Genomic DNA, 11,996 nt, shown 5'->3' with positions numbered 1-11,996 from the left:
GACGAGCTCGCGCGTATCACGACGGAGGGAGCTGCCGCCATAGATATAATAAAGGGTAGATGTCTCGTCCGCGCTGCCGGCCAATGGAGTCGAACGTCCGCACTGGCGGCCATCTTGTCACAGTCAGCTCGCTCACCCATAACATGAGTTGTAGTGGTACATGGAGTTTTTAAATAACCACAACTTGCTCAATTTTCTGCCGATTTTCAAACGGTTTGTTTTGTCATAAACGCCGGAGATGTAGTTATTATGAAACTGCATATTTATGAATAATTATAACCATGGGTTCAAATAACATTAAACTGAACAGAAAGGTGCAATTAATGTACACACACACAAGGGTATTTATGTTAAATCAATATATGGGCTACTAATACTCGGGATACAGAATGGCAAGAGATATGTGCATACTTTTATAATAGGAATATTTCTAATATAATAAAATAATTTGAATTATTACATGTTTAGTTTAAACAAGTAATAATTCAAATTATTAGTTATATTAGTAATATTCCCATTAAAATCATTTGAATTATTACGTATTTGGTTTAAACACGTAATAATTCAAATGATCGGATTATATTAGTATTATTCTTTTTATAAAAGTGATGTTTATTTGCAATAAAAAAAAAAGGTGCAAGATTTCCAGTGCTGGGACCGATTAAACGAGCACAATCGTCCATATATTTTTAAAATGCTGAGCTTCGCTTCGCTCACAGCGGCGCCACTCGAGAGGCAAACAACTTATCAAGAGACGTGAAGAGAAGAAAAGTTTCGAAAAAAACTTTTTTAACATGAGAGTCAATGGGAGAATTTTAGGGCGATTCTCCACGTCAGTCAAATCGCCCCAGAAGAGGTGGAACCATAAAACATCACCCAAATCATCCCTATACACCGGGATACCCCTGTGCAGATCACTAACTTACCTCAGGTTCCACAGATCCCACCAGAGAGATAGACTGGGGCAAGATGGCCGCCAGTGCAGACGTTCAACACTCCGCTGTAAGACATCTACCCTTTATTATATCTATGGCTGCCACAAACTTAAAGGTACAGAACACCCTAGCCCTTCTTCTTATTTGCTTTCTGGCAGACAGGGCACATTATGTGATTTGCTACCTCACATCGTTGTGGAAGTGGTACTGACACGCTGACACTATTTACATTACATTACATGTCATTTAGCAGACACTTTTATCCAAAAGAGACCTTCAATAAGTGCATTTCTACATTTGGGTACATGATATGATTTATATAAGGGAAATCAGCCAAATAATGCATATTTTCATTTCTGAAAGGTGGCAACCCTAAATACAAGTGTGGAGGCTTTTGTAAATGGATAGCCATTTAGCGTTAGCGTGTTTTTAGTCTTCAAAAAAATTTATTTCATACACGTGTCAAAATATTGAGACCTTTATGGTGAGACTGCGAGGTTTGAGGTTTATAGCACTAGTATTACGTGAAGATGAAGATGGATAGGATAGACATGGAAAATTCCAAAACCGAAGCTGCGGAACTAGTAAAACATGCCGACACAGAAGAACTTGGAAAAACACATCCGCGGAGCCGCACTACGGCTGTCTGCTTTGTGAGTGGGCATGCACTGCATGCAAACTTATATGCATGTATTCTACTCATATAAGGACATTAATTAAGATTTTTCCTACAACAGGTGTTAATACGTGCTTAATATTTACTAATATAGGGCTAGCATGCTACTTATATGCATGTATTCTAGCTATTAAGACATGAATTAAGATTTTTCCTAAGTAAAGTGTTAATACGTGCTTAATATTTACTAATAAAGGGCTAGCATGCTACTTATATGGGGGTCGTATCTATGTTCCCCGGGTCCTATGTTCCCCGCTTTGTATGTGACCGGGGAACATAGGACCCTTTCTCTAACCCTAATCCTAACCCTACCCTTTTTCAAAAAAACGGTCCTATGTTCCCCTGTCACATACAAAGCGGGGAACATAGGTACGACCCCGAATACCGCCAGCTAACGGTGAATCCCCCTGAGATTTCGCTCTAATTCGCGAATTGTATTTTGGACTGCGTGTGCTTGCTGTACACTCATGGTTGTACACGCCCAGGCCTGAGACGGGAGGGCTCGGAACGGGAGGCTCCGGGGCTGCAGTAGCCATACCCCCGTCTCAAGAGGAGGAGGAGGAGGATGGAGACAGCGGAGAAATAAGCGAGAAAAAAACAACTCCTCTGGTTTGTCCGACAGCACAGCCGCAGTGACACGGATGCGGACCATGGTGTAAGTAAACAAAACCGGCTCTAGATAGGTTGAATTAGCTTACATTTGTATTAACATTTAGCCGCTAACGTCGACGCTGAGTTGTGCAACTGGACTGCAGCGCTGCCCCGTTTCTCGGCGTCAATTCCGAACGTTATCCGTTTATTACCCGGTTACAACATTCACTCAAAAAAACTGTTGCCGGGACGCCAAAAACAATCGTAACGAATTAAAAACGTACATGTATTCAAAGGACACTGTTTATACTGTCGTGTTTTACAGCGCATTCTTCTGAAAGGGTCCCGTGATAAGCGAAACGCGGAGCGGCCCAGCACATAGCCGGCTCCCGCGCCTTTGTTTTCTGTTGCGTTGAAAACGATTACAGTTTAATGCGGTTAAATCGTCGTAGCACGTACCAAATATACCGTTAACACACACACACACACACGGTGGACGGTGTTATCGTGAGTACATTTGTATGGGACTCAAAATGCGGCGGCTACGTGCTGCAGTCATGTGAACAGCATTTAGACGGAGCCCGCATAGCTCCGTTATGTCCATGTTGTCGTGTGGTTATTACATATTTATTAAGACACACGTCATGTTACTGCGTCTATAGAGAATCCTATATATGTTATTATATGACAGGCTTTAGCCGTGACCAAATGTTAGCTGGATGTGGTGCTTTTATACCGTTATTTACCTATTATTAATGAATGTGAATATGACCAGAAAGGTTATAGGGTTAGTTTCAACTTTGTTGTCCACAAGGTTATACGCTGTCTTTGACACAAAACGAGACATTTATGACAAATATCAACTATAGTAGTGTCAAAAGAAAGGCAGTAAAAATCAGATTTCTTGTAGACATTTGTGTGACTTATTTTTTTTACTATTATCAATGCTGCCACAATAAAGCAAAATATCCATGTAGTGGGACTATTAAAGGAGTAGCTTATCTCAACCTTCTTATCTTAACTCCACATGAGAGGTTATTTAGTGGTGTGTTAACCATTTATTATTTACCATATTGAGCCATAATTAGTCAGTCAACAGATAAGAAATTGTAACTGCCAGGTTAAAGCCTCTTAATTGTGATAATCCTTGTATTGTTTTCTATTACTGTTCGTCTCCTAAAACTCAAATGTACTCTCAAGAGGTCTTCTATTTCTCTATTTTTAGATGCACTGCAGTGTCAAACAATGCATTAATAATCAAAATAGTGTTAAGTTACAGTCCAACATTTATGCCAGTGGAGGAGCTGTTCTGTTGTTTCGTCCGTCCTGTGTTGTATTTGTCCAATAAAGGCCTTCGTTGAATATATGTAAATTATTTTTCTTCTTTTCAGTAAGAAGTTTCAAGCCACTGAGCTAAATACCAAATTGCCTTCAACCATCAAGAGATAGCCAGTGTACAGGATGGAGATCAAGGAGGAATGACAAGTCTCTTTAGCCTGGCCATCATTCAGAGAAAATGCCCTGGACCTGTGGATACGTCTCTGTGCTCCTGGTGTCCCTTATCACCTCTCACACCGCCGGCGCCTTATCAGAGGACACTGATGTAAATGGAACAAAGAGCATCAATGTGACGAACGATGGTGGATTTGTCCCAGTTGTGTTCACTAAAGTGAGCCAGATAATTGCCCGGGAGGGAAGCTGCGTGCTGATTGATTGCAATGTCACTGGAGACCCATTCCCCAGTGTTCGGTGGTTCAACTCCCATGGTGACCGCCTGGACACAGAGACGAGTGGTAAGAAGGAGTGTACTGTTACTTTACACCTGGTTTCCTGCTCTGTTTGTCACCAGCACTGCCAGTCACTCACTTATTATTTAATTTATACATAATGTATCATGTTTACTATGGACTGGAAAACTTCTGAAAGTAAACAAAGAAATCCACTAAACCAGTATTACTTATTATTAGTATTGTATCTACTGTCTCTCTGGTCAAATAACTGCATTTAAATTTAGCCATTTGCTTCCCTTGTCCACACCTCACTGGTACAAGCTTTTATCGCCCACTTGTCCAACCAGACTGAGGCTCGTCGTTATCCCACACTCCTCCCCCTTAGCCGTCTCTTCGTCACCTTTCTGTCTCCACCAACTCGGTGTCAGATTTCACTACCAGACCACGCCCTCTCGCCGCTCCCCTCTCTCCTTCTTCCCCTCATTGCAGATTATAACAAATGGAAGACCCCTGCAAAAGCATCAGGGGAACTACACTGACCCTCAAAATGATCTTGTTCGTATATATATAGGCTGGTGTAGAGACATGGCAGCACAAGATGGCAGCTTCTGTAAGGTACATGTAAAAGGCTTATTCTAAAGCTAAACAACATTAGTATACATTTTAAAGCCAGGATGCACAATTATACAAAATATAGTATAGTCACTCCCCTCAGAAGGAATGCAGAGTGAAGAAACGTTTGTTGTTTCACGTCCCGATGCTGACCTGTTGAAACCTGCAGTGGCAGCATGTAGAGGCAGCATTATTATTGTTTTCATTATGGCCCACAAACCCAGAACAGTGTCTGTACCATGAGAGCGATGTCCCCTGGGTTACGCTCAGGAGTATTTTGGGTTTTGGTGGCGGATTGTTTACCTAAAAAGCAACCACCATGAAGAGTAGTGTAGTTTCCTATGCAGATGTCGAGCACTCTCGCACACACAGTCTCTTATAGTATCGGGCACTGCATTGATTGCATGCATTGATGTTCAAGCAACATTAAATTAGAAATGTTGCTTGAATATTAAAGGAGACATATTATGCTAAATCAACTTTTTAATCATTTTTATTACTTATATTTGGGACTCTGGAGGCCCTATGAGTTGGCAAAGTTTGAAAAAAGATGACTCACTCATGTTTTTGTGGTTCGCCTCAGTCTAAGTACAGGAGATAAAATGCGCGATGTTGACTTCTGCACACAATGTGATGTCGAAATTCTTGGAATTGTTGTCTCTCAGAGTTCCACTTTGTCCCTCAAAAAACACGAGAGTGCTGGCGAGGGCAATAGTATCTGGAAGAGTGGAAGTCGGCCAAGTGTTCTGTTCTTGGCTGCACAGTGCAGCACAGAGTTCTACACAAACTGGCAATAATGATGGCTTTCCAAATGCTAACTACTCTTAGCTGCCAGAGCCTCAGTGATGCTGACGTAGTTTCCTATGTCTCATTTGCATTTGTCAGGGTGATTGAACTGCTGTGGTGCTTCATCCTTAAGGTATTTTGTCCAAAGCATGTCACAGACATGTTCATTAGGACACCAGGGAACTAGGTTCACTTGGAGATATAGGGTATAATATGTCTACTTTAAAAAACAGATGGTCAGGACACTGTTGTCGGCCCGGCTATGGGAAATTGATCATGCTAGCAGCACAGAGGGAAGCAGGGACATTGCAGTAGTGTTGTCTCGTCTAGACATTTAAGGCGAGAGATTTCATTATGCATTCACATTGTAGAGACAGAGAGAGCAGCTTAGGAAGTGATTTGTTTGATGTCTAGACGGCAAGAGTGCACCACTAAAGTGATATGACTGCAAACACAAAGGAAGAGTCCACAACAAGTTTCAGAAGTGAATTCGTTCAGCAACAAAAATCACATCAGATTAGATCTCAATTAGTCAAAGGCTGTTTTTAGAGTTTTCCCGTTTAGTTTTGTGTCCGAAAACTAAAGAGTCCAACCCATTATCTCCTCGGCGAAACGGAGATTTATAGTGTTTATTTGTATAAACCTTTGTGGTTTTGTTGGCTTGCTTATGTAATCGTTCTTTTGTTTTGTTCCTTTTGCTGTGGCCTTGTGTGTTCTTTTGTACTGACCTTGATATGTTGATCTGTTTTCTCCCTGTCTCTCACCCCCCCCCCCCTTGTTCTGCTCCTTCTCTATTTTCCTTAACCCTTTTTAACCCTCTTTGTGTGATCTGTTGGGTTTCTTTTTTTGCCTCCATATATTCACATATTCACTAAATGTGTTAACTGACAGACATAGCTGGTGACTAGTCACTGAAAGGCCATTTAAAACCGTTTAAATACGAAATCATATTTTGCCCTCAGATTTATTTAAAAGACTTAAAAACAAGTATTTTTGATGAAAACGTGTGAGCGAGATCACTTTTGTTTAACCGACTCAAACCACAGCACACAGAGCCACCACCTATTTTAATATGGAAAGCATGGCAGGTTTAGTTAAGTCTCTGGGTGCACTCTGGACTCAAGTTACCAACACAGATGAACATGTTCCCTTTGTTAAACATCAACAATCAATGATTCATCTGAAATTAAAAACACATCATTGATTGACAGGACAGTGATCGACCTCTCAGAGGCTTCCTTTAGGCCTAAGGGTAGTTTTTTGAATTGACTAATCATTTTTTGAGCCATAACGGTCTGTTCTCCAAATGCTTGATGGCTCAATGAAAAGGAGCAACTGCCAGAAACACTGCAAAGGAAAACAAGGGTGAAATTCTAATTATTCCAATTGTGTTATGTTGAAACGTCCGATATCGATTGAAAACATTTAAATTGTCTTATTGTAGTTTCGGCATTGTGAGATCCCTCTGTGCACACAGCCTCGTCACCAAATACTCGGAGTAGCTTCTGCACACACTGACTGTAGAGCTGTAGTACATTGTTGACCGACAGCTTACTGGAAATAATGGGACTGGCTTATTAAAAAAATAAGAAACAGGAAGAGACACAAGCTAGCACAAAGTCAATGGAGGACACAAACAAGCTAAACTGTCTACCTGGACTGGACAATCACGATCACCAAAGCATCAGGAACGTGGCAGAAGAAAGTATATCTGGCTAAGTAATGAACCATTCTGAGCTCACTGTTTCTGCAGAGGCGTGTAATGAAGCTGTTGTGGTGAGACAGTCTAGCCAACAATAATGGGCGTCTCACCAGGACACGGCAGTCAGGAAAGTCCAACAGGTTTATTTCCATGTGAACACGGGTGAACAGGCACCATCTCCCAACTTTCTCTAATTAACACAAATGGTACAACATTTAACAAACGCCAAATAAGGACCATTAGTCTATGCCAGGGGTTCTCAAAGATTTGATACCTGAGGGCCAATTTAGGAACCCAACATTGGACTGAGGGTCGCCAAAGGCAAAAAAAAAAAGGAAAAAGAAAACAGAAATAAATCCCATTTGTAATAATTTTAATGACCAGATTGCAGTTCTACAGTTTAGCGTTAAGTAATATAAGAGTTAATATAATGTAATTTAAGCATTAATATAATAACGCTTTATTATTTACTGGGTAATTACCCAGTATTTTGGCCATTGTTCTTACCTTCTAATTACAGGTTAATACCAAGTAACACATTTCTGTTACCATATATTTACTGGGTAAATAGCTAGTAATTGGGGGCTGTAGCTACCTGCTTATTACCAGCTTATAACTCAATAATACACTAAAATTCAACATATAGAAACCAGGTAAATACCCAGTATTTTTGTTTACACTTATTGGTCTGTATCCAGTAATGTCCAATAAACATTTAACAAGCTTAGTCGCTCCTGGATTAAAACTATCAACTGTAATTCATTGCGGGGCCGCCAGAAATGTTTCTGCAGGCCGCCATTGGCCCCCGGGCAGCACTTTGAGAACCAATGGTCAATGCTCTACAAACAAATAGTGCAGTAAAACAGTGTTACAAAACTCACCAGAACAGCACTCACCGGTGATCGCAGATGTCTGCAAACCAAGCAATCAGCACAAACCTGACTGACTCTCAATGGCTTCTTAATTGGACTGGTGTGCAAGCTGTGTGTGCACAGCACCTGTGAGGAGTCGTGACCTGACCACCAGAGGACAGGCTCTACTGTCTGAAACAATGGACTCCTCTGTAGTAAAGGGTTGTCGTAAGAGTTTTCTGGTTCTAAAGTAAACTCACTCTAAAACAAATGATAAATATTGACAGCAGCGTAGTTTGTGCAGACGCTTATTGATGCTGGAGTGACAGTAATGAGACGTACCCATGCCCTTAGTTTTCATGACATCTGTGTCTCTGCAGGGGGGAAGTGGTGGCTGCTGGACGACGGCATTCTCAACATCAGCAGCATTGAGTTTGCAGATCGTGGAAAGTACACCTGCATGGCGTCCAACGCGCTCGGCAGTTCCAACTGCACGGTGACGCTCCGCGTGGTCATCACCAAGGGCGACATGGGCGTGTACTACATGGTGGTGTGCTTGGTCACCTTCACCATCATCATGGCCCTGAACGTCACGCGCCTCTGCATGATGAGCAGCCACCTGAAGAAGACGGAGAAAGCCATCAACGAGTTCTTCCGCACAGAGGGCGCGGAGAAGCTGCAGAAGGCCTTTGAGATCGCCAAGAGGATCCCCATCATCACCTCGGCCAAGACGCTGGAGCTCGCCAAGGTCACGCAGTTCAAGACCATGGAGTTTGCGCGGTACATCGAGGAGCTGGCGCGCAGCATCCCGCTGCCGCCGCTCATCATGAACTGCCGCACCTTCATGGAGGAGATCCTGGAGGTGGTGGGCGTGGAAGAGATGAGGCACACTTTCGTCAGGCAAGCGCCAGAGGGGCGGCGCGAGGTCATGGGCAGGATCGCGTCCATTGGGGCGAGAGACGTCTTCACCATCCTCCAGGAGAGGGAGCGCGGGCGGGAGAGGGAACGCAGCGAATCGCCCGCCGCCGACTCCGACAACTCCTCGGTTCAGGAGCAGCCGCAGCACATCGCCATCCAGGTGTCGGTCCACCCGCAGCTCGCCGGCGGAGGTTACTGCAGCATCGAGGCTCCACCTCCACCAGAGGCCCCGCCCTCCTCACCTCCACCCTCCCTCACACCTCTAGTCCCTCTTGACCTTGAGGAGCAACCTGAGGCAGAGGTGGAGGTGGAGGTGGAGGTGGAGGCGGAGCAGAGCGTGGAACAGAGCGTGGAACAGGAGGCGAACAAGAGCCCGCCCTGCCAGGTGATCTACGAAAGCCACGTGTGATGAAACGAGGACTTCTCCTGCTATGCATTTTCACTTGAAACAACAACAACAAAATCTAAAGGTCCACAAAACATTTTGGAGAGAAGTTATCATATTTTTCTTTATCTTTTCTGAACAATCTCTTTAAACCTTTGTAGGCAGTTCTTACTGACGCAAGGTTTTTGTTTCTCTCACTCGGGTCTTTCCATGCTTGAATGTACATGTTGTGGAGGATGTTATGATTAATGTAAAAAGCAGAGAATTGTAAAGGAACATTACTGTATTGAAATTACCATCACACATTATTATTATTATTATTTAAAGTCTCACTTTAGGGTCCTTGATATTTCAGTCTTCAGTTTCTTACAGTGGTGAGATTTTTATGAAGAAATCTGCCTCAAAGCTGCTCCTTTTTCACAAAAAACCATGAACGTTGAAGTACTCGGGCCACATTTATTCTGCGATGACGAGATTAACCTCCACTGAATCCGGACATTCGGTCTCAGATGTGGTTGCAAAGTCCTCTTGGGCTGGAAGTGGTAAAAAATAATAATCACGTAAAGTCTCTCTCTTTGGTGACGACTGTTCAGATTCAGCGTTCGCTCTCGAGATGATATTCCAACTTTAAGCTCGTCATGGCAAAACAATATATAACAATAACTTCATGTGTGGCCCTGATACTCGTTGATACTTGTCATATTCAAGTCAAGAACATGTCACATCCAGCCTCGGTTACTGCCGATCTACTGGTATTTGACGGTGTCCCGCTCACACACAGATGCATGCTGGACTGAATCAACAAAATAATAAAAAAAATCAGAGTGGTCACAACTTCATGATTGTATGTTCTACTGTATGTCTGCAAATAAGTAAAGCCAGGTTAACCTGAGTGTATTTCCTGATTGGATCACACACACACACACTTCTGGATAGAGTTTGATTCCTTTGATTTATTATTAAGTATGATAATATATTATTATTACCTGCTGTATTGTGATTTTGGTTCCTTGGCTAGTTTAAAAAATGAAAATAAAGTCTTCTCAGTAGAGAAGAGAAGCTTGTTCTCCTCTGTTATGTGCCCTTTTCCATTTTTAACTCAACTTCTCAGCCTCTTGGCTTTTTTCTTTTCCTTTTTTCTAGTACAGTTGCATTTCTGCTGCATGTGAAATTGAACAATGGAGATGTTTGACATCTTTTCTCTGGGACTAAAAGGACTTCTTTCTTCCTTTGCTTGGCTAGTAGTCCATTGTGTGGTGGAGATGAACTGGACTCTGTTCTTTTACTGGTGCTCTTGAAATGCCTCTCTTTTTTTTTGGTAGTGGAATAAAATGGAAGTGCTGTGCAAAATAAATCAATCAAATAATTTATCTACAGACTTTGAAATGGGTTTGTTTGTTTTACCATGAAATTGATTCAATCATCTGACTGTACTTTGTAAATATGTTTTAACATTTGCTATGAAAGGGGCTGTCACTTCAAAATGCAATAATATACCACACATTAGCAGTTATATGGTAAAAGCTACAGTATATAATAACAGAATGTCACAAAAAACCTAAAAACAGTAATAATTTAGCAGAAATAAGTGACAACCACAGAATTATTATCACAGTATAACATGTAAAAATGATGAAAAATGTGGTAAAACAACAACATGATGAAAATTATAGAAGACGGTTTAAGTGTCAAAAAAATGGGATTTGCAATTATTTAGAATGAATTAGCAACACAGAAAAAAGCATAAAGACATGATAAAATAGATAGTAGAAAAAAGGCTGACTATGCAAGTTTGAATTAGCAATGGCATTTGTAAAAAGACATATACAATTTAACACAGTGTATGTTGTAAAAAAATATGAAAAATTGCACAAACACCTGAATATGAAACAATTTGGTACAATTTAGCAACATGAAATGATAAAGCGTCATGGTAAAAAAATAAATAATACCTGAAAATGCAATTAGCAATAACGTGGGTAAAATTTATGATAAAAAATTCCAAAATAAATTGTACTTCAAAAGTAAGAAAATGCAGCATGCTGTTATAAAGGTGTCCAAAAAGTGATTAAATATACCACAAAATGCCTGCTAATGCACATGAGTATTGGATTAATGCCATAGTAAAGTAAAAATGTCTCTCAACAAGATTAACGATTGCCGGCTAATAACGTAGATTATGAGGATTAAATAATCCACTCTGACTGTGGAGAGGAAAGAAAACACCAACACAACTATACTTTGCTCCTTTTAAAACAAAATTTAATCTTTACATGTTTTGTTTTAAATGTACAATCCAACAACATAATCATACGTAAAAGTCTTCATAATAATGCACAACTCTGTCAACACTAGCCATAAATTAAAAAAACAAACATTGAAATCAGTGTGAAACAGAATGTTAGGCAACAGCACTGGTTTAACAAAGACAAACGGAGACCGCCTCACACACTCATTCACACACTCATTCACACAAACACACACCTGCTGCCTACAGGTAAGGTGCAGCTCAACGCTTCGTTTCCCTTCATGGTTTTCACTTTGCTCATGCGCTGAAGACGTTAGGAATATCAGGCGTTTCTTTTAAAGGGACAGTTCAGCTTTTGTTGTCTTTTTCAAAAAGTGTGGTTCCATGAGGTTTGGACTCCTCCGAGCATATATCTAACCTTAGACACCGAACACCACTTAACACAATCTACAGCAGGGGCCTCAAACTCAAAATGACCTGGGGGCCAGTGAACTTCTAGTCTGGTCAGGAGGGGCTGGGCTTAGTGATTCGAAATTATAGTTCACGACAAAAAAAAACAACG

The 11,996-nt window shown here is 41.3% G+C and overlaps 1 protein-coding gene across 1 annotated transcript; it reads left to right on the top strand.

Moving 5' to 3' along the window:
• The first annotated feature begins 2,146 nt into the window (after nt 1-2,146).
• On the top strand, nt 2,147-10,474 carry mfap3l (microfibril associated protein 3 like). Its single transcript, XM_083906840.1, has 3 exons — nt 2,147-2,266; nt 3,594-3,995; nt 8,264-10,474. The coding sequence occupies exons 2-3, from the start codon at nt 3,719-3,721 to the stop codon at nt 9,208-9,210; spliced, it is 1,224 nt and encodes a 407-aa protein (XP_083762966.1). The 5' UTR covers nt 2,147-2,266; nt 3,594-3,718; the 3' UTR covers nt 9,211-10,474.
• Nucleotides 10,475-11,996: the final 1,522 nt, after the last annotated feature.

The sequence above is a fragment of the Microchirus variegatus genome, assembly GCF_963457635.1.
Source record: "Microchirus variegatus genome assembly, chromosome: 20".
Taxonomy (NCBI): domain Eukaryota; kingdom Metazoa; phylum Chordata; class Actinopteri; order Pleuronectiformes; family Soleidae; genus Microchirus; species Microchirus variegatus.
The sequence above is the reverse complement of the archived record's forward strand: the minus strand, read 5'-3'. Positions and strand labels throughout refer to the sequence as shown.